Source organism: Salvelinus alpinus, chromosome 15 (genome assembly GCF_045679555.1).
Source record: "Salvelinus alpinus chromosome 15, SLU_Salpinus.1, whole genome shotgun sequence".
Lineage (NCBI taxonomy): Eukaryota > Metazoa > Chordata > Actinopteri > Salmoniformes > Salmonidae > Salvelinus > Salvelinus alpinus.
The window spans coordinates 30,041,074-30,068,056 of record NC_092100.1 but is presented as its reverse complement, the minus strand read 5'-3'; the positions used below and the strand labels follow the sequence as shown (position 1 = coordinate 30,068,056).

At 43.7% G+C, this 26,983-nt stretch overlaps 1 protein-coding gene across 1 annotated transcript; it reads right to left on the bottom strand.

The window, feature by feature from the left end:
• Positions 1-83: 83 nt before the first annotated feature.
• mbtps1 (membrane-bound transcription factor peptidase, site 1) lies at positions 84-26,054 on the bottom strand. The gene is made up of 22 exons (XM_071343280.1): positions 25,811-26,054; positions 20,518-21,083; positions 12,167-12,427; positions 9,439-9,657; positions 8,924-9,034; positions 8,570-8,796; positions 8,413-8,480; positions 8,160-8,262; positions 7,626-7,777; positions 6,194-6,355; positions 4,787-4,931; positions 4,511-4,699; positions 4,109-4,281; positions 3,818-3,933; positions 3,473-3,629; positions 2,988-3,112; positions 2,758-2,835; positions 2,528-2,668; positions 2,272-2,403; positions 2,015-2,141; positions 1,694-1,824; positions 84-886 (listed from the first exon to the last, which is right to left on the bottom strand). The coding sequence occupies exons 2-22, from the start codon at positions 20,741-20,743 to the stop codon at positions 672-674; spliced, it is 3,258 nt and encodes a 1,085-aa protein (XP_071199381.1). The 5' UTR covers positions 20,744-21,083; positions 25,811-26,054; the 3' UTR covers positions 84-671.
• Between the last annotated feature and the right edge of the window lie 929 nt (positions 26,055-26,983).

Genomic DNA, 26,983 nt, shown 5'->3' with positions numbered 1-26,983 from the left:
TTAACAGATTAATTACATTAGAAGAGCAAGGAGAAATCTGTGTGTTTTTTGAATGGCACACAATGCAACAATAAACAAGGGACCCAAGGCTAACGCTTTTTAATTGATGATATAATTGAAAAAGTTTGCCAAAGCTACTTCAATGACAGTTGGACTTTAACAGAATGCCTCACCAGAGCTCATTATATAAAATATAAAAACAAAGAATTAACAAATTAAGCAACCCATAATCACCTGAACAGAAAGAGAAAAAAGCAAGTTCCAAATAAGTATCTCAAAACATCAGAATTTGTTTTCAATCCAGTTAATCTAATCTGACTTTAAAAGACCTTGCGGAAGATGAAACCAATCAGGGGATGACGCACAGATTCAATAAATACAAAAAGTGGACAGACACGTTTCATTCAAACTCCATTTGGTCAGTGGAAAGAAAAGCTCTTGTGAAGAGTGGAGGCGAAAGAGGTGAGGTACTGTGGGAAACATCCTTGTCTGTTTTGTGGGCTGCATATTTCAAAGTCAGACAAACACTGCTCATTAAATCAGCCATCTAACAGCCCCAGCTCAAAGGCAGAAGCACACATGCAGTCAACACCTCAGTGGAGGCTAGTCTTCCAGAGTTCTGGGCCTTGTGTGCTGTGGCCCAATAGTCTGTGGTGGTTGGGAAGGCAGCCTCACACTGTAGGGTTTTTGCCTGTTGGTGCCAGTTGTTGCTGCTGTTGCTGCTGGAGGTACGTTGGACGTTTGACTCTTGGTTTCCGTCGTTTGGGCTTGTTCTTGGATTTGGTGAGCTGCACCACAAAGAAGGACAGCACAACCATGGCTCCCAGGAAGGCAAACATGGGGATGGTCTGGCCCACTTCCTGGTTGTAGCGGCCTGGCATTATACCTGGGGAGAGGACAGGAGTGTCAGTCACACAGAGGCATCACACGGTACATGATGATTGTCAAAAATTATTAACAGTGACAAGACTGAAGAAACAGACGTCAGACATTTTAACTGTTTGTGTGTGCATTTTAGCCCCCGTGCAGTCTTTTAAATTTGATTTAAAAAGATCATCACTATGTCTAATAAATCACTGTTTATTTCATGAAAATAACTGCAAATTATTTTGTTATTTATTTTCCTGAGCCTAGTTTTCCATTTAAAACTATTTACATACACAGCCCTGATTGGTGGATAGGATTGTCTGAGCTGTTCCCAACCAGAGGTACTAGGACCCCTGGGGGTACTTGGCCTATCCACAGGAGGTACTTGAGAAGACTCATGAGACCATAGGTCTACTGGTAAAATGCACATGATTGGGTACTCCGGGTAGCGCAAAATTCCATTGGTGGTACAGTACCCAAAAAAGGTTGGGAACCACTGGTAGACTGCCTACCCCTCCAAAGTAGAAGGATACATATGCAAATAAAAGACAACTGGTCATTGGTCAGAATAATCAGATCAGATTGTGATGTCATGATCCATCCCACCTGAGCAGGCTGAAATTCCAGGCATCTTCTTCAAACAGCTCTTACACAAAAAGGGCATAATTATTTTCACAATTTCTAAGTATTATTTCGACCTCAGTGTGAAAAAAAAGCATAAAAAGCAAGAAAAATCCCCGTTTTAACTGCACTTTCCCTTTAAACAAACTGGGTCAGTAAGGTGATTTGGAGTCGGTGGTAATTCTGATTGGGTAAATATTCTTACCTCCAGGAATATCCCAGGCTCCACTCTCCCCAGGGGACAAAGGCCGGACCTGGGGTCTATAGTTTCTGACGTTAGGCAGCACCACTTTGTCCATGTCAATAGATAGCAGCTTCTGGTGCTTCCATAGGTTACTGTTAACAAATAGAACCAGGGAAAGCACAAATACATGGTTAAACATTATTGAGGAGATTACCAGTTAAGAAAGAGTGGCATTATTCAACATAATCTCTCCATCGGTTTGATAGAGAATGAGAGGAAAGTCGGGAGAAGGAAATTAACACTACAGGAGTTAGGGTCTTTGACAGGTGATTTGGCACACACCTGGGTGCAGTCTCGTTGAGTGGCTGTGGCTTGGACCATGACAGATGAGGGCAGGCAGGGAGTGGGCGGGGCTTTGGGTCTCCCAAGTGAGCTTCTAATACCTTTGAGTAGCGATATAGGTGATTACCTGTGGAAGAGAGGAATAAAGGTACTGCATTAGCCATCATAGCAATTTAGTTTTAATTTTACTTAACTAGGCAAGTCAGTTAAGAACAAATTCTTATTTACAATGACTGAGGCTCTAGTGTTAGCCTTACCCTCCAGTCTCTCTGGCAAGGGACGGTCGGTGCCAGTGGGAGGAGTCACCCTGCTGTTGGAGTGGATGAGGCTGGGAGGAGTCATGCTGTAGGAGGTGTACTGCAGAAGAGCATCCAGCAGCCAGAAGCAGTCTATGAGGGGAACACACATCAATGGTCAAAATCAGACACTAACTGATCACAGAAGAGGAGTTCAAACCTTTATTTCAGAAACAGTTTTATAGAGAACAAGGGAAACTGCAGGTGGATTCTCTACCTTTCTGCCTGTGACTGTCATCTATACAGTTTGAGTCTCCATAAAGGGCTATCCGACCTCCCCCTTCAGATGGTGTTTGGTACATTCCCAGTATGGGAACGCCCTCCACAACCGCAGTCTCCTGCTTCAAGACCTCCAACCCTGAGAGGGAAGGGGGGTGAGAATATTCAGCAACATCCTCATGGTAACAGCTGCCAGGTGTGTTGCGGCAGTGAGTGTGTGTTATATACCTTGATCCTTTAGGGTCTTGGCAATCACAATCCCATCCTCTGGAAACTTCGCAATACTGCACCCTGATGCATAATACACTGAGAGAGAAGAGTTTAAACATGACACTAAATAACATATCATTAATTAATCCATCTAATTTGATTCATTTCTAGATTTACACAATGTATTTCAAAATGAGTGACACAGCGAGTGAATGAGGGTGTGTAAGAGTGTCAGAGTGTGTTCTTACTGTCGTGGTCTGCCATGGTGAAGTCTCCCTCATAGAGCCCATCACTGAAGGCCATCCCCCATACAGAGATCAGGTCATTCAGAGCTGGCACATTGGCACCCCCTGTGTCTGGCATCCACCATTGCCTGAGGGGAATATTTTATGTGGTTGAAATACTATAACTGCAGGGACTGCGGGTTATGAGTCAACCCGCGCATCACTAACACACATTAGGTTGCAGAGGCTGGAGCAGAGGGCAGCACCCAATGAGAAGTTTAGGGGGTAAGTTCCTTGCACAAGGGAACATCGACAGTGGGTGGCCGAATCCCACTGAGATTTGAACCGGCAACCCTCAGATTGCTGGTCCACTTCTCTAATCTCGAGCCTGCCACCTCCCCCTATAGTCACAAGGCACGATGCTCCATCTGTCCATTGATGTTTGAATGAAGACTTTAGATCAGGAGGGGGATATAATAGGAGATACACAGTGGGGTTGTAATATCTACCTGGTGTTTTCATCATAGAACTTGACTTTCCTCATGACAGAGGTGTTGTACCAGTCACTGAAGACAATGAGAGACAGTCCCTTATCAATGTCTCTCCGCAGCTTGGTTATCTCCTCTGGAAAGTACTCCTCTTCACTGTCCACCATCATGAATGTCCCTAAACACAGGAAATGTCAGCCGAGACCAGACAGAGAAAAAACAATAAGCTATGTCTGCAGAGGTACTAGAATTATTGCTGTAAGCAATGACAGAGAAGCCATTTATTCATGTACTGATCTCCCATATCCTGCTCTAAATTATTTTGGGATTAGAATCAACTGACAAAGAGAGCAAAAATACTCTCACCATATTGACTAGCATCAAAGCAGGTGATGGGTGCACCCAGGACCTCCACAAAATAACCCATACTCCTCAGGTGCTGGTACATGTCCCTGAAGTTGGTGTGAATGTGATCTCCATTCCTACAAATGATTCAGACAAAACCAACATCAAGACACTAATTGCTCTTATGGCACGTTTTAAGAGTTGCACTACAGACGGCAACTTACCCCAAACAGCCAGTGCACCTGAAACAGCCTAATCTTCTTTCTTAAAACTAAAATGATACTGAGGTAAATAGTTGTCTGAAGAACTCACCAGTCCAATGGGTCATTCTTCATGCGCAAGTTATCTCGAGGGAAGTAGCCAGGCGGGTAGCGCAGGTTGTGGTACTGGTCCCACAGAACCCTCTTACTACGAGGAGGAGTGGGGACTATTTTCACCTTGACTGGCAGTTTAACCGTAGAGGTCATCTCCCCACCCACCTCAGACTGAGGAATTAGAAAACAATGAGGGTCAGAACATTGACCTTTGACCCAGGACACATGCTAACTCTAACCCTAACAGTAGTATCCAAATACAGCTTTTAAAAAACTGTATGATGCTCTCTGGTTACAAATCTACATAAGAGGATGTCAGTGTGATACTACAGAAACCCCATAAAGACAGTGAAAGGTGAGATAAGGTAACTATGTGAAAAAGATCCTTGTTGTTACTCACATTATTCCCAGCAGGCGAGGCCACGGTTACCATCACATGACCCTGGGCAATCCCTTCCCATGATGCAGCTTTCTTGGCGACAGAGATGGAGACGGCCAGGTATCCAGCCCAGGGCCAGAGGACTGGCGAATAGGAGACTGCCACATCAATGTGGTCACCATTCTGCGGTAGGTAAGGCTGCCAGATGGGCTGGAGAGCACAAGAAAGAAACATCATGTCAGATAAATGTATATTCATGTTTTGACATGAGACACAAAGCCTTCTATATAAAAGTACCTTGTCCAAAATCCTGCCAGTCACGCCCATGCCATTGAGGATGGTGACGTTGACGATGGTGGGCATGCCACCATAGTAGATGGGCTGGGAGCAGTAGGGCCACATGTAGGGGCACTCAGTCAGGTCGATGTAGCTGGGACTTAGACTAAAGACAAACAGGATCAAATCAACATGAGATCAGGTTAGAGTTCTGATTATTGGACATTGCTAGAACCTTTCAAAGTAAAAAAAGAGAGTGAACATTTAACATTGGATGTGACTTGACTATAAAGTGAATACTATGTAGAGTGAGTGTGTGTTATGATGATGAGCGTGCAGGGCGCGAGTGTTATGATGAGCGTGCTGGGTGCGCGTGTTATGATGATGAGCGGGCGTGTTATGATGATGAGCGGGCAGAGTGCACGTGTTATGATGATGAGCGGGCAGAGCGCGCGTGTTATGATGATGAGCGGGCAGAGTGTGCGCGTTATGATGATGAGCGGGCAGAGCGCGCGTTATGATGATGAGCGGGCAGAGCGCGGGTGTTATGATGATGAGCGGGCAGACCGCGGGTGTTATGATGATGAGCGGGCAGAGTGCGCGTGTTATGATGATGAGCGGGCAGAGCGGGGGTGTTATGATGATGAGCGGGCAGAGTGCGCGTGTTATGATGATGAGCGGGCAGAGTGCGCGTGTTATGATGATGAGCGGGCAGAGTGCGCATGTTATGATGATGAGCGGGCAGAGCGGGCGTGTTATGATGATGAGCGGGCAGAGCGGGCGTGTTATGATGATGAGCGGGCAGAGCGGGCGTGTTATGATGATGAGCGGGCAGAGCGCGCGTGTTATGATGATGAGCGTGCAGAGTGCGAGTGTTATGATGATGAGCGGGCAGAGTGCACGTGTTATGATGATGAGCGGGCAGAGTGCACGTGTTATGATGAGTGCAGAGTGCGCGTGTTATGATGATGAGCGTGCAGAGTGCGCGTGTTATGATGAGCGGGCAGAGTGCGCGTGTTATGATGAGTGCAGAGTGCGCGTGTTATGATGATGAGCGTGCAGAGTGCACGTGTTATGATGATGAGCGGGCAGAGTGCGAGTGTTATGATGATGAGCGGGCAGAGTGCGCGTGTTATGATGATGAGCGTGCAGAGTGCGCGTGTTATGATGAGCGGGCAGAGTGCGCGTGTTATGATGAGTGCAGAGTGCGAGTGTTATGATGATGAGCGGGCAGAGTGCGCGTGTTATGATGATGAGCGTGCAGAGTGCACGTGTTATGATGATGAGCGGGCAGAGTGCGAGTGTTATGATGATGAGCGGGCAGAGTGCGCGTGTTATGATGATGAGCGTGCAGAGTGCGGGTGTTATGATGATGAGCGTGCAGAGTGCGCGTGTTATGATGATGAGCGTGCAGAGTGTGTGTAATACCTGGCCTGGGGTTTGTAGCTGTTGAGGATCTGGTAGGCTCTGATGAGGTCCAGTTTTCCGTGGCCCTGTTCAAACATGTTGACTCCAGGGAGCCTCCGCGCTGAGGCAATCAGAGCCTGCTTCATACTTGCTGGGTTCACCAGCTCTCTGTTCAAGACCGTGCTGTAAGAGGGACACGGCTGGGTTAACAACTATTACATTAGCTTTACATTATGTTTCAATGAAGATGGTACATATGAAGCAAGAGCTACCATCTGACTCAACAGCTTGCTATGAGAAAGAGAATGATTATGTTTTAGAGACAGATGGAGATAGGTGCAATAAACCAATTTGTAAGAGACGTGAGAAGTCTGGATTAAACTCTGTCTGGATCTTAAGAGAGACCTACATAAAAAGTGTAGAGAGAAAGTGAAAGTGTGTCAGCTCCTTTCCTGGGGGAAAGTAGATTGATTCTGTTAAATGTCTTGTTTTGAAGTGAAGGATATCTATTGACGTTTCATTTATCCCAAAGAGTCCACGGGAAACACAACTGCATCAGACCACTTATACACAGACAGTACAGTCTGGCCATTAAACTGTAACTGCATATCGAACCTGAAGACTGTTGTTGCAATTTATCAGCCCTTCCGGACTCTTAGTCTGTCACTAACACTGCAAATTAGGTTTTCATGGTCTCTTACAGAAATGCTGCTGAGTAAGGTCTCTTTCAGAAACTGCAGAACTAGACCACCTTATCAATTGGATGCTTTAATGCTACTGGGCTGAAGCTAGCTAATGTTTGAACACAGAAAATGTATGACAACCCATTGAGATATGTACGTCTTAATGGTAATTATTGTTCAACATAACATGACAGTAAACTGCTGCAGACTACAGAAGAATGTTCACCCTTTGGCCAGGTCTCAGCATTTCACTTAAAGTAATAATGGCTTCAGTATGGCATTCAACAGCCAATCCTTAAGACAGCAAATTACTTTGAGAGTTCCATACCTGAGGCAGACCATATCAGGTGTGTAATTTATGGGGTGACGTTATTCTGCTCCCAGATAAAAAGCAGCAACTCTCTCACAAAGATGGCTGAGATTAAGACCATGAAAAACATCTGGAACAGCAGTGTTATCTCCAGTGAGTGCGTGTGCGTGCGTGCTTGTGTAGGAGGCGAGATAAGACCATATGATAGGGAGAGGCCAGGGGAAAAGGGAGGTGTAGACAGCCAGGAAGGGTGGTGGAGTAAGAACAAGCAACAACACCGTTTTCTCAAAGTTACACATCCGCTGGTTATGTAAACACTGCACCTCCACAGCCATCCTGCGAACTGGGTCCTTTGCTTCTTCCATTTCAAAAGCAGAGTCATATGGCTTAGGTGACTGATGGAATAACTTTTTTTAACAACGCTGATGCAGCTGTAAGGGTAGTCATTGAAATGACTTACCTCACCAGTAGGGTCACAGCTCCTGCCACCACAGGTGACGCTACACTAGTCCCTGAGAGAGAGCGACAGCCCTCCTTCATCCCCGAGCCCCTCACCCCAGAGCCATAGGTCACGATGTCAGGCTTCACTCTGCCATACCCCCCAGGCAGCTCCTAAAACACAAGACAGAATCATGTTGAATAAAGAGTGGGAGAGAGGCAGTATAGGAGAAAGAGTGATAGAGGAGAACATGGGACAAATCCCGCAATGTTTGCATTCCTCATTTACAGTATATGTCCCACAAAATGCTGGCTATGAAGAGCCATATGCTTCAAGGTCTGAGCACAGAGCACATTCAACTCCTCTATCTCAGTGTTTTTCTATGGCAGAGACGGGGGCTGCAGATCACAGGGTTAGATGTCTAGTCTGGGACTGATAACAGGAAGGCTGGGGAACAGAGTTCAGTTTACTCTGACTGGGAAAGGTAAGAATACACTGAGATAGACATGTGAGAAGGTACTCAGGGTTATGCTGTGGGTTGTGAGGGAGACGTACCCAAGTGGTCATCCCCCGGGAGGAGAACCTGGCAATGTTGTCCTCAAAATCGATCCCACCGACCCCAATCACATCCATCTGATCCGCTGGGTTGTTGAGGGTGCTAGGATACACAGGGATAAAGTATCATCAGTAAAAACTCTTTGATTACATATATTTTGTTCATAATAGCTCTTAAAACTAATCAGTATCTTGCACCAATCAATACTATGTTCTCTAGGCCGTCACCTCTCCTCCCAAGGTCAGAACATACCCATACAGTGGCCCATCGTTCCCAATGGCAGAGACCATGATAACCCTGTTAGCAGTCAGCTCCCAAACCTGGCACACACAAACACACATTTTGATCAATTCAGAGTGGGATACACGTTAATGGCTTCGGACAGCTTCGGGCATCTTCTTTTAATCACCTTATCAACAAAGGGGTGGTCCATGAAGTCTGGACCGCCGATGCTGAGGTTTAAGACATCAATCTTCTTCAGAATGGCATAGTTAAAGGCATCCAGGAACCAAGAGGTGTATGACACCTGATTGTTGGTGAACACTCTGAAGATGTGAAGCTCAGAGTCTGGGGCAAAGCCCTGACACTCTCTCATGCTGGCAATGACCCCTGCTACGAAGGTACCATGACCCAGCCCTGCAGAGAGAAAGATACCAAATGTAGTGTAGTGCAATGTAGCAGAAATAGACATCAATTCCTCCTCAAAAGCAGATCCCATCACTAAGCACTACAAGAGATGAGGGTTCAGTCAGCATGATCTTACCATCATCAAGTGTCTTTTCATTGGTCCAGTTGGTTCTCTCCTTCACATTCTTAAAATGTGGATGTTTCTCACTGAGTCCTGTGTCAAAAACAGCCACCTTCACCCCAGAACCTACACACAAAGAATACAGATATTTAGAAACATGCAGGCTACAGTAGACATGTTAGTGTAAACCCAGAAACACACAAGGGAAAGGTCAGTTGTACAGTTGTACATTCAGTTGTACAACTAAATGCCTTCAACTGAAATGTGTCTTCTGCATTTAACCCAACCCCTCTGAATCAGAGAAGTGCGGGGGGCTGACATAAATCGACATCCACGTCTTTGGTGCCCGGGGAACAGTGGGTTAACTGCCTTGCTCAGAGGCAGAACAGATTTTTACCTTGTCAGCTCAGGGATTCGATCCAGCAACCTTTCGGTTACTGGCCCAACGCTCTAACCACTAGGCTACCTGCAGCCCACAAGTGTTTATACACTAATAGACAACCAGACAAACACACAGTGTCTGTCCTCACCTGTGTATCCCATCTGCCAGAGGACATCTGCTTGCAATATCTGAGCCACGTGTCGGGGAATGGCCCTCAGAAGCCTCCGGCTGGAGTGGCGGCCCGTGGCGTGCCAGAAGCCGAAGGCCAGAGACAGGCTGGTCCGGCGCAGCGGACGGGACGACTGCCACGACTGCCACTTCTGGGTCCAGCGGGTGTCGTTGTTGCAGGCTGCCCCAGGATCCGGCACTGAAATGAAGGGATGACAAGAGGAAAACATCAAGAACAATATCTTTAAAAAAACACAATCAATGAAAAGCCCAGGAGCGCAAAACAAACATTCAGTTATACATTGGTGTGTACACAATATTGAGAGAGAGATGGATAGCTCCCAATGTGATGTGTAATATCTTGATTCTGTATGCAGTGAAGCAATCTGTTTTCATTTCAAATCAAAAATCTACAGAATACACCAAACAGTGATTTCTGACTGAATCTGGATGATGATTAGCTACTGTACTGAGTTTATCATGCAGAATACATGAGGTTGTTGAACATGATTGAATTCAAAAGCAGATAGCTCACTCAACAGCGACCAGACCACTACAATAATCAGAGTCAAGAGAGGGGTGATGGTGGTGGGCAATTAACAAGCACCGCTGATCTAATCATGTGAAATGGCCCTACGGCAGTAACAGTTAGTACTCTTCTCACTGGCTACTGCTCAGTGACACTGACAGAGATGCTGATGGCTCCTCTATGAAGTCTAATTACACTGAAAAAAATTAACATGCAACAATTCATAAGGAAATCAGTCAATTGAAATAAATAAATTAGGGCCTAATCTATGTATTTCACATGACTGGGAATACAGATATGCATCAGTTGGTCACAGACACCTTAAAAAAAAGGCAGGGGTGTGGAACAGAAAACTAATCAGTATCTGGTGTGACCACCATTTGCCTCAGAGTTGATCAGGCTGTTGATTGTGGCCTGTGGAATGTTGCCCCACTTCAATGGCTGTGCGAAGTTGATGGATATTGGCGGAGCATCAATCCAGAGCATCCCCTAACATGCACAATGGGCGACATGTGTTGTGTGACAACACTGCATATTTTAAAGTGGCCTTTTATTGCCCCCAGCACAAGATGTACCTGTGTAACAATCGCGCTGTTGAATAAGCTTCTTTATATGACACACCTGTCAGGTGGATGGATTATCTTAGCAGAGGGAAAATGCTCACTAACAGGGATGTAAACAAATTTGTGCACAAAATAAGAGAAATAAGCTTTTTGTGCGTATGTAAAATTTCTGGGATCTTTTAATTCAGCTCATGAAACCAACACCTTACATGTTGCATTTATATTTTTGATCAGTGTACATTAAACTCCGCAATTCTCCTACAGTCACTCCAATAGTGATGGCTAGTCATATTTATTACCACCTCCAAATGAAGCCGGGAGGTCAAGCTGTAAAATTCAGATAATTTTAAGTTAGTTAATTTCCAATATCCCAAATCAATTAGATAATGTTTAAATTGGTGGTAGTGAGTGGTACTATTGGTTTGCAGTGCAGCATGGTCATTATGTTGGTGAGTGGGAACTGAACTAGGCTGTATCACAACCAGACGTGATTGGGAGTCCCATAGGGCGGCGCACAATTGGCCCAGCGTCGTCCTGGTTTGGCCAGTGTAGGCCGTATATTGTAAATACAAATGTGTTCTTAACTGACTTGCCTAGTTAAATAGAAAATACTCTGGGGTGGAGGGGGGGCTCCAATGTGCCCAGACATAGCACTCTTTCATCCTAGGAGAGAGACTTCTACCAACCCGCAGGCACAAACAGAGCTCTCCTTTCTGCCAGCCCCCCACCAGTCTGGAGCTGCCCTACTGCTGGTTAGTACTCAGGGGGTATGTGTTGCAAGATATATGATCCCTACTAAACGTCTAACGCGTCCAAACACAACACAGAAGGACAGAACAGAGCACTGAAACGGCCTGGAGCACTACAAAGACACACTGACCAAACTTCAGCTATTGTGTAGCGGGGATAAAATATTCACCTACATTTACCTCTGACTAAAAGCAGTCAGTGTGTGGGGTTCAGTTTGGTGAGCAGACGTGTGTGAGATCAAACAGTTTCATGAAACAGTTTCAATCGAGGGACAATAACATGGTGAGTTTACAGGGGGGAGAGACTGGGGGGAGTGGTCAAACGTGACTGAAAGGCAGCTAAACGATATGATACACACGTATGGGGGATATGGGGATGGTCCAGAGACGGGTTAGCTGACAACGTCACAAAAATGATATGCACACTTCCAAAGGGCAGAAGGCCGTGTGTTATGGTTCTGAATTGCCTGATAGCTAGCAACAATGACAAGAAACTGCCATGTGGTGAATCATAAGTGGCTCGTTTCAGCTCATTTGATCCATCTCTTGTTTTGAGGTGTTTTGACTGATGTCACATATATGCTAATAAGGCTAAAATTTGCTAGCTGGCTAACCAACGTCTAACAATGTATATTTGAGAGGCAAGTGCTTATTGCGCAACTTTATTTATGTTTTCAATAAACATCGGAGGCAAAATATAGTTTACAATCTAAGCCAGTCCTGTCTGTTCTGCCTGTTTGTTTCTAAACACCCAACCCATCTAGAAGACAAAAGCATAAAATATGTGGATCAGTTAAAACAAGAAAAGCGGGGCTGAGCAAAACATGTGTAAATATTTGACTATAAGAGGCGAAGACAGAGACTCACAGTCGGGTGTATAATTGAGTGTGCGGAACACCTTGCGCTGGGGCGTGACCCTCTTGATGTAAGGGTGGTCCTCCAGGGTGAGCAGGCTATTGTGAGAGGCCTGGCGGATCTGCACCACCTCAAAGTCACTAGGGAAGTCACTGGCTGGGTTCTTCCGGGGCACAATGCGCCAGTCCAGGGCCTCGGAGCTCTTCAGAGCACTGCTGATGAAGTGGCTGCGTGCCTTGGCTGTAAAGTAGCCATTAAACGCCACAATGTACTCTGTAGAAAGAGAGAACATGGTAATCGTTAAGTATCTCCAAGGCAGTTGCGCTTCCGGCTGTGGGAAATTCCATGTCAACAGATGTATATGTGGCATTGCCATTTGGGGAGAAAAATATAGGTAAAGCTGTAATAACTCCATTGGTTTAACTTGGAAATCCCTGAGATTTTTGTACATTGCAGTCACTGTAATATTCTTGTCGCAACTTTGATGGCAGCGGGGGCCACAACAAATCTCTCTACTCACCAGTGGCTCACGGGGCTGTGTACCTACACATGCAGTCAGGGCCTGCCCAAGCCTTTTGGGCCCCCCGTAGAGAAAATGTTGCCGTTTAAAAACAAGTTTAACACAATTGTACAAATTTTGCCATAGGGCGGCGAGAAGATTTCAATTTTTTAACTAATTCCTTGCAATTCTACACATTTTGCCATTACTTATGCCATGTTAATATGATATCGGAGTGAGATAGACTTAAGGCGTCAGCATGCCTGGCACCTAGCCGAAGTCAGCTAACTGAACCGAACGAGTGTGCTCGCATACTCCCTTAACACTAGAATCGGCATAGGTCACTGACATTTGATTTTGTAAATAAAATAACATTTAAAATCAGCCCACCTCAGCCCGCTGTCCTGCTCTTTTCCTCACTATTCCTAAATGTTTGTATTTTACACTGCTCAAGTCAGTATAAAAGTATTTAGAGCCTTTAGCTGTTTTTTTCACACCTACTCCAAACTTAACCCGCCAAGACAATGTTGGTACCCAGCCAGGCGCTAATGTGTCTCTCTAACAAATGGGCTATAATTGTGCACCTTACTTCAAAATTGTATTTAAATTAGGCCTAACTGAATGATAACGAGATTGAAGAGGTTAATTCAATTTAGAAAGACAGTGTACTGATGAGTTTGTGTTATGCCTATTTATCAGCGTTGCGCTTGTTAATTTGACTGTGCGCTTTGAAAGGTTGATACCATTCTCTTTTACTATGTAAAAAGAAGCTGTTACAGGACTGTTTTATTTACTGTAACTCTTACTAATGGAATGTATTGTAATGGGAACACAAACATACTGTTTTGCAAAAGGCCTTCAGAATAATGCAAAACATATTCTTGACTCTATCCAAGTTGATGAGCGGGAAACAAATGATGCCAGTCAGCCTGCTTGGCAGGCCCATCGAGACTACACCGAAACTAATTTCACACATACAAGTTAGCCTATAGACAAGATTAAATTGACAATCTGTTGAGTGACAATATTAGGCTTCAGTTCTTAAATTGTACATGAAGAGATGGGCGCGCGCACCTTGTAATTTACAGATGCAGGGAAAGGATCATCACTATCAAATCCTCCTTCAGTCACATGCAGGTAAAATTTTGATTTCTATATAGTCTCAGAAAGAGTATATTGTACAGTTTGTTACACTTACCTTTGTCAAATAACTGAATTCAAGAGGTGCAGCTCTATTTCCAAATTTGACTTTTACCAAGAATATCCGTGCTGTCCATAAATTCAGCACATGACCACTCGTGCAGCAGCATTGCTCTTGCTACTAAGCAAAAACTAGTAACATACTTAAAATATGCTATTTATTTATGCAATTCATCCTTTACAATTGTTCATGCACTGGTGCTTTTGTTTAGGAATACAGAAAATAATTTCACCTATGCACCTGGCTGATCATATCTTTTTCATTTCTACTTTGTCAAAAGGAGCTGTAACTGGACTTTAATTACTAAATCAAACCCACAAATAAAGTTGATCAAATGGATTACACTGTAATGATTTTATTGTAAGGGGAATTAAAATGGGCTATAGGCCTGTTTTTCTAGGACTTCGTAGAATTATACAAAACCAAACCTTGACTATTGAAACAAATAACTATTGTTATTTATATATTTCCACAAATATGTAATTAATCTTTTATAATAGTTTAGGCACTATTTATCAAGCATTGATGCTTAGATTTGCTACACCTTGCGGGTTAATATGCATCTGATGGATATGCAGGTATGTTCTCTAGTGGGTACTTATAGGCTGAAAGGCCAGGCGGTTCTAGAGTCAAAAGACCTTTGTCTGAAAAACGAGAAAAAAAGTGGCAATAGTACCGTTTGTCAATTGAGACGCCATAGCCAGCATACACTTCCTCAAAATAGTCAGAATTAATCTAAGATAACTCAAGAAATCTGTCATTAATCAAAATGTTGTCATAATATATGCACGAACTCTCCCGGCTGGGAAGCATGCAGACACCTTTACAAAATCAAATGGGGGCGCACCAATCCGTAATTCAACCATGATTATTACAAGGTTAGATAGCTGGCTACACTAACTGACCAATCTAAAAATGTTTAGCTGACATGGGCTAATTAAGTGACCGTCAGTGAATGACATGAGAGAAACTGCTGATGCACATCCAAATTTCAAAATTGCACCTTGTGTATTCTACAGTAACCGACTGAGTCCCCTCCCCAAAAAACCTAGTATTTTGGGGGGGGGGGGGGGGGGGTTTGGAAATTGATCCGCAGAGCTTCAAAGGGGGGGACCGCGGGCCGCCTGTTGCCCATCACTGCTCTAATATTTGTTTTAATTCCCAGTGACATCTCTGGGCTGGTACAGTGATACACTTCAACTCTGCACCTCCCTCCGATAACAAGAAAACAGTGCCGCATTGTACAACCAGTTCCTCTGCCATCTTCAATGCAATAGGGATAAGAATTTTCTACAAAGCCCTGTAAATTCTGACTGACAAACAATTTTAATAACAACTAACTAGACCATAACGTTCTTGGGAATTATCACAAAACACTGAGCAGAAGAAAACAACCAAATCAGAGAAATAAAAGCACATAAGAACAGTCTTGGTTGACAAAAGAAGGCCGGGAATCACATCATATTGAATAACTTTCAGGTGATACATTGTACCATCCATGTACAATTGCATACACCCCTGGGACGTGGCACAAGTGTAACTTAACTTTCAGGAATTTACAATATACAGTCAAAAGTTTGGACACACCTACTCATTCAAGGGTTTTTCTTTATTTTTTACTATTTTCTACATTGTAGAATAATAGTGAAGAAATCAAAACTATGAAATAACACATATGGAATTGTGTAAACTCAGCAACAAAAAAAAAGAAACGTCCTCTCACTGTCAACTGCGTTTATTTTCAGCAAACTTAACATGCGTAAATACTTGTACGAACATAACAAGATTCAACAACTGAGACAAACTGAACAATTTCCACAGACATGTGACTAACAGAAATTGAATAATGTGTCCCTGAACAAAGGGGGGGTCAAAATCAAAAGTAACAGTCAGTATCTGGTGTGGCCACCAGCTGCATTAAGTACTGCAGTGCATCTCCTCAAGGACTGCACTTGATTTGCCAGTTCTTTCTGTGAGATGTTACCCCACTCTTCCACCAAGGCACCTGCAAGTTCCTGGACATTTCTGGGGATAATGGCCCTAGCCCTCACCCTCCGATCCAACAGGTCCCAGACGTGCTCAATGGGATTGAGATCCGGGCTCTTCGCTGGCCATGGCAGAACACTGACAGAACACGACTGTCTTGCAGGAAATCAGCCATAATGCTCATTCTGTGCAAAGTGGCATTGTCATGCTGGAGGGTCATGTCAGGATGAGCCTGCAGGAAGGGTACCACATGAGGGAGGAGGATGTGTTCCCTGTAACGCACAGTGTTGAGATTGACTGAAATGACAACAAGATCAGTCCGAGGCTGCTGTGACACACCGCCGCAGACCATGAAGGACCCTCCACCTCCAAATCGATCCCGCTCCAGAGTACAGGCCTCGGTGTAACGCTCATTCCTTCGACAATAAACGTGAATCGGATCATCACCCCTGGTGAGACAAAACCGCGACTCGTCAGTGAAGAGCACGTTTTGCAAGTCCTGTCTGGTCCAGCGACAGTGGGTTTGTTCCCATAGGCAACGTTGTTGCCGGTGATGTCTGGTGAGGAGCTGCCTCTCTCAGCCTATTGCGGACAGTCTGAGCACTGATGGAGGGATTGTGCGTTCCTGGTGTAACTCGGGCAGTTGTTGCCATCCTGTACCTGTCCCGCAGGTGTGATGTTCGGATGTACTGATCAGTGTGCAGGTGTTGTTACACGTGGTCTGCCACTGCGAGGACAATCAGCTGTCCGTCCTGTCTCCCTGTAGCGCTGCCTTAGGCGTCTCACAATACGGACAATGCAATTTTTTGCCCTGGCCACATCTGCAGTCCTCATGCCTCCTTGCAGCATGTGTAACGGATGTGAAATGGCTAGTTAGTTAGCGGTGCTGCGCGCTAATAGCATTTCAATCGGTGACGTCACTCGCTTTGAGACCCCGAAGTAGTGGTTCCCCTTGCTCTGCAAGGGCCGCGGCTTTTGTGGAGCGATGGGTAACGATGCTTCGTGGGTGACTGCTGTTGATGTGTGCAGAGGGTCCCTGGTTCGCACCCGGGTCGGGGCGAGGGGACGGACGTAAAGTTATACTGTTACACATGCCTAAGGCACGTTCACGCAGATGAGCAGGGACCCTGGGCATCTTTCTTTTTGTGATTTTCAGAGTCAGTAGAAAGGCCTCTTAGGTGTCCTAAGTTATCATAACTGTGACCTTAATTGCCTACAGTTTGTAAGCTGTTAGTGTCTTAACGACCGTTCCACAGGTGCATGTTCATTAATTGTTTACGGTTCATTGAACAAGCATGGGAAACAGTGTTTAAACCCTTTACAATGAAGATCTGTGAAGTTATTTGGACGAAACGTCCTGAAAAAGGGACGTTTCTTTTTTTGCAGAGTTTAGTAACCAAAAAAGTGTTAAACAATTCTAAATACAATGCTCAAAAAAATAAAGGGAACACTTAAACAACACAATGTAACTCCAAGTCAATCACACAGACCACTTCTCAATTCCTATGCTTCCTGGCTGATGTTTTGGTCACTTTTGAATGCTGGCGGTGCTTTCACTCTAGTGGTAGCATGAGACGGAGTCTACAACCCACACAAGTGGCTCAGGTAGTGCAGCTCATCCAGGATGGCACATCAATGCGAGCTGTGGCAAGAAGGTTTGCTGTGTCTGTCAGCGTAGTGTCCAGAGCATGGAGGCGCTACCAGGAGACAGGCCAGTACATCAGGAGACGTGGAGGAGGCCGTAGGAGGGCAACAACCCAGCAGCAGGACCGCTACCTCCGCCTTTGTGCAAGGAGGAGCACTGCCAGAGCCCTGCAAAATGACCTCCAGCAGGCCACAAATGTGCATGTGTCAGCATATGGTCTCAAAGGGGTCTGAGGATCTCATCTCGGTACCTAATGGCAGTCAGGCTACCTCTGGCGAGCACATGGAGGGCTGTGCGGCCCCACAAAGATGAGCTGCACTACCTGAGCCACTTGTGTGGGTTGTAGACTCCGTCTCATGCTACCACTAGAGTGAAAGCACCGCCAGCATTCAAAAGTGACCAAAACATCAGCCAGGAAGCATAGGAACTGAGAAGTGGTCTGTGGTCACCACCTGCAGAACCACTCCTTTATTGGGGGTGTCTTGCTAATTGCCTATAATTTCCACCTTTTGTCTATTCCATTTGCACAACAGCATGTGAAATTTATTGTCAATCAGTGTTGCTTCCTAAGTGGACAGTTTGATTTCACAGAAGTGTGATTGACTTGGAGTTATATTGTGTTGTTTAAGTGTTCCCTTTATTTTTTTGAGCAGTGTATATTTTATATTTGAGATTCTTCAAAGTAGCCACCCTTTGCCTTGATGACAGCTTTGCACACTCTTGGCATTCTCACAACCTGCTTCACCTGGTATTATGCTTTTCCAACAGTCTTGAAGGAGTTCCCACATATGCTGAGCACTTGTTGGCTGCTTTTCCTTCTTTCTGCAGTCCAACTCATCCCAAACCATCTCAATTGGGTTGAGGTTGGGTGATTGTGGAGGCCAGGTCATCTGATGCAGCACTACATCACTCTCCTTCTTGATCAAATAGCCCTTATACACCCTGGAAGTGTGTTGGGTCATTGTCCCTGTTGAGAAACAAATGATAGTCCCACTAAGCCCAAACCAGATGGGATGGCGTATCACTACAGAATGCTGTGGTAGCCATGCTGGTTAAGTGTGCCTTAAACTAAATAAAAATCAGACAGTGTCACCAGCAAAGCACCCCCACACCTCGTCCTCCATGCTTCACAGTAGGAATCACATGCGGAGACCATCCGCTCACATTCTCTACGTCTCACAAAGGCTCATCAGACCATAGGACAGATTTCCACCGTTCCAATTGTAACAGTATAACTTTAGACCGTCCCCTCGCCCCGACACGGGCGCGAACCGGGGACCCTCTGCACACATCAACAACGGTCGCCCACGAAGCATCGTTACCCATCGCTCCACAAAGGCCGCGGCCCTTGCAGAGCAAGGGGAACCACTACTTCTAGGTTTCAGAGCAAGTGACGTAACTGATTGAAACGCTATTAGCGCGTACCCGCTAACTAGCTAGCCATTTCACATCCGTTACACAATGTCTATTGCTTGTGTTTCTTGGCCCAAGCAAGTCTCTTCTTATTTGTGTCCTTTATTGGTGGTTTCTTTGCAGAAATTTGACCATGAATGTCTGATTCACGGAGTCTCCTCTGAATAGTTGATGTTGAGATGTGTCTGTTACTTGAACTCTGTGAAGCATTTATTTGGGCTGCAAGTTCTGAGGCTGGTAACGCTTAATGAACTTATCCTCTGCAGCAGCGGTAACTCTGGGTCTTCCTTTCATGAGGACTGCCACAGAAGAGCCGGTTTCATCATAGCACATGATGGTTTTTGTGACTGCACTTGAAGAAACTTTCAACGTTTTTGAAATTTTCCAGATTGACTGACCTTCATGTCTTAATGTAATGATGGACTGTCGTTTCTCTTTGCTTATTTCAGCTGTTCTTGCCATAATATGGATGCCATAATATGGACTTGGTCTTTTGGCAAATAGGGCCATCTTCTGTTTACCACCCCTACCTTGTCACAACACAACTGACTAGCTCTAACGCATTAAGGAGGAAATAAATTCCACAAATTAACTTTTAAGAAGGCACACCTGTTAATTGAAATGCATTCCAGGTGACTACCTCATGAAGCTGGTTCAGAGAATGCCAAGAGTGTGCAAAGCTGTCATCAAGGCAAAGGGTGGTTACTATATAAATATCAAAATATAAATATAAATCTAAAATAAACTTTCTTGGTTACTACATGATTCATAGTTTTGATGTCTACACTACTTTTCTACAATGTAGATAATCGTTAAAAAAATAAAGAAAAACCATGCAATGAGTAGGTGTGTCCAAACTTTTGACTGGTACTGTATGTGTTAGCACGGCAGAGATATAAAAAACACAAAACAATTCCTTATTGACTCTGCACAAGGCCCTTCAAATAATCTTGACCCCTTAGCCCCACCACTCTGTCATGATGACCTCTCGCCCTGTTTCACAATGCACTGCTCTCACTGGGTCACTAGGAAATAATTAAAAAAAGTAAAAAAGGTCTGTAGCACAAAGGGCACATTCAGCCGCAGGCCAATATTAAGGGGACAATAAATATCACGTTATATTCTGGCATGGCGTTTTGTCAGCCTAGTCCACAGCAGGGCTGCAAAGACAAGCATCCAGACAGACTACTCTGACTGGATCTTTAAGAGGAAGGAGGGGAAAAGGGGTGGTTGTGTACTCTCTGGGACAACAGTAATTGAATACCCCAACACTGTTTGCCTGCCAAGCCTGGAATCTCCAGCCAGGTAGAGTAGTGTATAGAAGCTTGACTGTGATCGTCCTGCAAGGCTCACATTGTGTTGTTGGTCTGTGGTCAATGAGTGGCAATTCATTAACACAAACACCATAAAAGAGAAAAATACACTTGACTTGCATGTCATAAATGGCAATCTTAAACAAATCATATGTGACCTGAAAATCTCTCAAAAATACTGTGGCTGACAAGAGGAAATATGCATTCATCAGTCTGTTTCAATTATTGTTTACACTTTCACAATGCTTTAAATGTGTTCTAGTAAAAGCTTGAGAAAAACAAATAGACAACAGTAACAGCGCTTACCATGTTCAACTACTTTGGTGGAGAATTCCAGCTTCACAGTGAGACTTGAGCAGTTGGAACTGTGATTCCCATCAGGGTTGGGAGATGAAGTGGAGGTGGATGCGGTCCCATCTCCTCCCTCTGTCCCCACTAGAGGCAACCTGCCACATAGCAGGGCCACTAGTAGCGAGAAACATATACGCACCAGGGTCATGGTCCAAGCAGTTATTTTCTGTTCACCACCCATCAGAAATAGTCTTTATCCCTCCAAGCCCCGAGCAGGCTTCCTAGCAGCCAGGGGCAATTGTTTAACATATGACAAGACAAAAATAATGCTGATATGGCAATCATCCATCAACAGAGCAGTTCGTGCCCAAAGCTCACAGATGCCTTCATTGCACACCGCCTGATCTTCTTTTCATTTCTTTCTGCGTTTCCTCTCCATCGTTGAAGTCCAGCGTGTAGATCAGTCCGTCAGCCAGGCGACTATCAAAGGATACATTTTTACACACTGAGGAGATCCAAAGGCTGATGAGGAAGGTGGTTGTTTGGCCTAGAGTTCCACTGCAGATATTTTCCTCAAATACCTGGAACGAAATGGAAGACAATGTCGTATTAACAGGACATAATAAAATCTAGCCTAATGCACACATACTTCAGCAACTTGATGCTTTCCCTTCCCCAATCAAATCCATCTACTTCGATTCTATGTAGTTTTGGAAGGTAACTAGTGTCTACAATGTAATTTCAGTATTGAGTTACAAGGCAACATAAATTCAGAATGGGTTGGTCAAATGGACATTAACCATTTTCACTGCTATTTTCAGGGAGAGGACCTCCACTCACGCACAGAGTCTACCATAAATCTGGAGGAATGCCGAAACATGCAAACTCAGCCACAAAGGCTTGGCCCCATGGGGAAATCTGCCATCATTGGGATAGGTCAGGAGCAGCCTTAAAACCCCACCCCATCAATAACAGACCCTGGACAGGTGGGGTATCATTTAGAGGTCGACCAATTAATCGGAAAAGCCGATTAATTAGGGCCGATTTCAAGTTTTCATAACAATCGGAAATCGGTATTTTTGAACACTGATTTGGCCGATAAAAAAAAAAAATTACACCTTTATTTAACTAGGCAAGTCAGTTAAGAACACATTCTTATTTTCAATGACGGCCTAGGAAGGGTGGGTTAACTGCCTTGTTCAGGGGCAGAACAACAGATTTTTACCTTGTCAGCTCTGGGATTCAATCTTTCAACCTTACGGTTAACTAGTCCAACGCTCTAACCACCTGATTACATTGCACTCCACGAGGAACCTGCCTGTTACGCGAATGCAGGAGGAAGCCAAGGTAAGTTGCTTGCTAACATTATCTTATAAAAAACAATCAATCACTCAATCATAAACACTAGTTAACTACACATGGTTGATGATATTACTAGTTTATCTAGCGTGTCCTGCGTTGCATATAATCGATGCGGTGGCATTCGCAAAAAAGGACTGTCGTTGCTCCAACGTGTACCTAACCATAAACATCAATGCCTTTCTTAAAATCAATTCACAAGTATATATTTTTAAACCTGCATATTTAGTTAATATTGCCTGCTAACATGAATTTCTTTTAACTAGGACAAATGGTGTCACTTCTCTTGCAACAGAGTGAAGGTATATGCAGCAGTTTGGGCCGCCTAGCTCATTGCAAACTATTTCTTCCTAACAAAGACAGCCAACTTCGCCAAACTAAGGGATGAGTTAACAAAAGCGCATTTGCGAAAAAAGCACAATCGTTGCATGACTGTACCCAACCATAAACATCAATGCCTTTCTTAAAATCAATACACAGAAGTATATATTTTTAAACCTGCATATTTAGCTAAAAGAAATCCAGGATAGCAGGCAATATTAACCAGGTGAAATTGTGTCACTTATATTGCACGCAGTCAGGGTATATGCAACAGTTTGGGCCACCTGGCTCGTTGCGAACTAATTTGCCAGAATTTTACGTAATTATGACATAACATTGAAGGTTGTACAATGTAACAGCAATATTTAGACTTAGGGATGCCACCCGTTAGATAAAATACGGAACGGTTCCGTATTTCACTGAAAGAATAAACGTTTTGTTTTCGAAATGATAGTTTCCGGATTCGACCATATTAATGACCAAAGGCTCGTATTTCTGTGTGTTATTATGTTATAATTAAGTCTATGATTTGATATTTGATAGAGCAGTCTGACTGAGCAGCAGCAGGCTCGTTCGTACGCATTCATTCAAACATCACTTTCGTGCGTTTTGCCAGCAGCTCTTCGCAATGCTTCAAGCATTGAGCTGTTTATGACTTCAAGCCTATCAACTCCCAAGATTAGGCTGGTGTAACCGATGTGAAATGGCTAGCTAGTTAGCGGGGTGCCCTCTGCAAGGGCCACGGCTTTTGTGGAGCGATGGGTAACGCTGCTTCGAGGGTGGCTGTTGTCGATGTGTTCCTGGTTCAAGCCCAGGTAGGGGCGAGGAGAGGGATGGAGGCTATACTGTTACACTGGCAATACTAAAGTGCCTATAAGAACATCCAATAGTCAAAGGTATATGAAATACAAATCGTATAAATCAAATCAAATCAAATTTTATTAGTCACATACACATGGTTAGCAGATGTTAATGCGAGTGTAGCGAAATGCTTGTGCTTCTAGTTCCGACAATGCAGTAATAACCAACAAGTAATCTAACCTAACAATTCCACAACTACTACCTTACACACACACACAAGTGTAAAGGGATAAAGAATATGTACATAAAGATATATGAATGAGTGGTGGTACAGAACGGCATGGCAGATGCAGTAGATGGTATAGAGTACGGTATATACATATGAGATGAGTACTGTAGGGTATGTAAACATAAAGTGGCATAGTTTAAAGTGGCTAGTGGTACATGTATTACATAAAGATGGCAAGATGCAGTAGATGATATAGAGTACAGTATATACATATGAGATGGGTAATGTAGGGTATGTAAACATTATATTAAGTGGCATTGTTTAAAGTGGCTAGTGGTACATTTTTACATAATTTCCATCAATTCCCATTTTTAAAGTGGCTGGAGTTTAGAGAGAAATAGTCCTATAATTCCTATAATAACTACAACCTAAAACTTCTTACCTGGGAATATTGAAGACTCATGTTAAAAGGAACCACCAGCTTTCATATGTTCTCATGTTCTGAGCAAGGAACTTAAATACATAAGTTAAAATAAGTGTTCATTCAGTATTGTTGTAATTGTCATTATTACAAATAAATACTTTAAAAAATATATATATATATTTTATATCGGCCGATTATTCGGTATAGGCTTTTTTTGGTCCTCCAATAATCAGTATCGGTGTTGAAAAATCATAATCGGTCGACCTCTAGTATAATTTCCTTCCGACGGCCTGTGGCATGGACCAAGGACCAGTGGTGTATTCATTAAGCAGATTATGTTGCAAAACATTTCTTAAAAGGAAACAAGGAGGGATCTTGCCTGAAAAACTTATCTTGAATTGCATTGAATTCTACATCGGGCAGAAATTAGCATTTGAATCAGGAAAGTTTCCTCTCATGACCTCTACAAGCCTGAATGTTGAATAAAAGTATATTTCGCCACTTGTCCGCGCAGTTGTTCCTTTGGCGGTAGGAATGTGAGACAATATATCCACATATCCATGTATAATTACATCAACTTTGTAAAGCGCATTCAGATTTATATCACCTGAAGCTTGCGCAGAAACCATGTAAACGCATAAATGCGTCTTGTGCATTTATGTTTATCTTGTGTACATTATTCAACATTCTGGCTTGTAGAGGTCGACCTCTAAACTTTCCTGATTCAAAACCAAATTTCTGACCGATGTAGAATTCTATGCAATTCATGCAGTTTCCACCTGAATTTGTCCCATAGAAACTCTCGTTTTGCTCTGTTTGCTAACATTTGGTTCTTAAATTGAACCTTTATTTAACTAGACAAGTCAGTTAAGAACAAATTCTTATTTACAATGGCGGCCTAGTGCCTTGTTGAGGGGCAGAACGACAGATTTTTACCTTGTCAGCTCGGGGATTCGATCCAGCAACCTTTCGGTTACTGGCCCAAAACTCTAACCACTAGGCTACCTGCCGCCCCAAAACGGTAAACGTTTTCCGTAATGAATACACGCCAGTTAGACAGTGGCACTAAGGCAGAAAAATATGGACAGCCCCCTCCCATTGTGCACACCAGATGGGCCTTTCTGAGATCCAAACCAAACCACTAGTTCTGGCTCCGGCTGGGAACATGGTCTGCTGGATGTAAATTAGGGCTGTAAAGTCAGACAGGACCACTTGTGTCAACATAACGCTGACATGAGAAAACGCCACCAAACCTCTCTGGACAGCACATCAACCCCCCCCTAACATGGTGACCAAAAAGAAATGTGTGTGTGTATAATATATATATATAAACCATATGACTCCGAACTTTACTTAGCAAATGAACCGGGACACCAGTCTTGTTTTCAACAACATAACTATGGTGAAGTTGTTCGATAAAAAAAATAGATTGCTACATTGAGGGGCAACTAGTAACTTACAGCTTAGTTGAGCATTTTCCAATGTGATGACATGTTATAGGCTACCTGTATCAACGTCAATATTTGATATGGTAGCTAGCTATAACAAGAAGCAGATGTAAAAAAAAAAAATAATAATAATTAAAAGTGGCAAGTGTGAGTGTGAGTATAACTAAGATTAGGCTAGCAAACAATGTGTTGTTTGTCTAGTTCAAACGTTTTGGGAGATTTCCTTAATATATTGTCAAGTAACACAAGCTAGCTATAGCTATATTTTGTATTGTTTATTAGCTAGCTCTATTGGCATCATCGTTAGTTAGCATCATGATAATGGATAGCTGGCTAATAATTGTAGTGTTCAAGTCAGCCCCCTCCCCCAAAAAGCTAGCTAGTTAGCTAACAAAGCAACTAGCCAGTTAACGTTAGCTAGCTAAACGCACTCGTTAAAAAAAAACACGCTGTTGGTAGTGTTATGCTGTATAGCTAGTCAGTTATTGTAGCATGTTGATAAAATACCTTCAATTGCCTAGCTTGCTCGCTATTATTACATTACTAACTAGCTAGTTGTCTAGCCACAGTAGACGACAGTGTCAACACACCACTGTTTATCTCGTCTTGTGAAACGCAGCTAACCTAACGTTAGACTAGCTATTACATTTCAACACATGCGTACGCCAGCCAGTATCCTGCTAGCTTAGATATCATTTTACCTGGCAGACAGATATAGCTACTCACCTTTAACGTGCTTGACGCCAGCCTGAATAATGCAATTTCATATAATCTTGTATGACGTTGGGTGGTGAGGTAGCTGGCTTGGTCTCAAACAAAACCAATAACTTCACAGCCGCAGAACACTAACGTTCAGCTAGCTAGCTAAACATCTTTTTTTTCGCTAGCTAACCATCATCATCATTCTGCAACAACACATCATGGCGTTCGCACATTTGTTTGTGCATGTTGCCACCTACTGTGCGGGAGTGTGTGGTCGATCACGTTACATTTTGTGATACAAAAACAAAATGGGGGGGGGTTGCACCACCAACTAACCCTACACCTATATACCACTATTTGATAAAAATACAACATTTAAATAAAAAACACCACCCCATTCCACTACTTTGACCCTAACTGATCCTACTCCAGGCTGAATGCCTGGGAGGAAGGGACTCTTTCGCTCAACACACTGTAACTTTTCTGCAATAAAACCTTCTCTGCAGCTGCCACCACCACACCTATTCTCTGTGATCTAAGTTCTATTTCTGCAGTACAGTTGTTAACCATGGGAATGAATGCTAAGAAGCCAACTTTAACTGAAGCACAAATTCGTATCACTCTTTATTGGCCTAGCAAACTGGCTCTAAGCAGAATAGAAAGAGGAGTGGGAGGCCCCGGTGCACAACTAAGCAAGAGGACAAGTACATTAGAGTGTCTAGTTTTAGAAAGACGCCTCACAAGTCCTCTTTCTATTCTGCTTAGAGCCAGTTTGCTAGGCCAATAAAGAGTGATACGAATTTGTGCTTCAGTTAAAGTTGGCTTCTTAGCATTCATTCCCATGGTTAACAACTGTACTGCAGAAATAGAACTTAGATCACAGAGAATAGGTGTGGTGGTGGCAGCTGCAGAGAAGGTTTTATTGCAGAAAAGTTACAGTGTGTTGAGCGAAAGAGTCCCTTCCTCCCAGGCATTCAGCCTGGAGTAGGATCAGTTAGGGTCAAAGTAGTGGAATGGGGTGGTGTTTTTTTATGGCAGCATCATTAAATAGTACCCGCAAAAAAACAGTCTCAACGTCAACAGTGAGGGATGCTGGATAAACTTGGATTAGCTAACACAACGTGCCATTGGAACACAGGAGTGATGGTTGCTGATAATGTGCCTCTGTCCGCCTACGTAGATATTCCATAGAAAATC

Coding starts and splice junctions, on each gene's coding strand:
- mbtps1 (XM_071343280.1), bottom strand. CDS start 20,743: ATGGGTGGTGAACAGAAAATAACTGCTTGGACCATGACCCTGGTGCGT. Junction 9,035..9,438: donor CTGGCAGATGGGATACACAG/GTGAGGACAGAC, acceptor CTTTGTGTGTAG/GTTCTGGGGTGAAGGTGGCT. Junction 3,934..4,108: donor AAGAATGACCCATTGGACTG/GTGAGTTCTTCA, acceptor AATCATTTGTAG/GAATGGAGATCACATTCACA.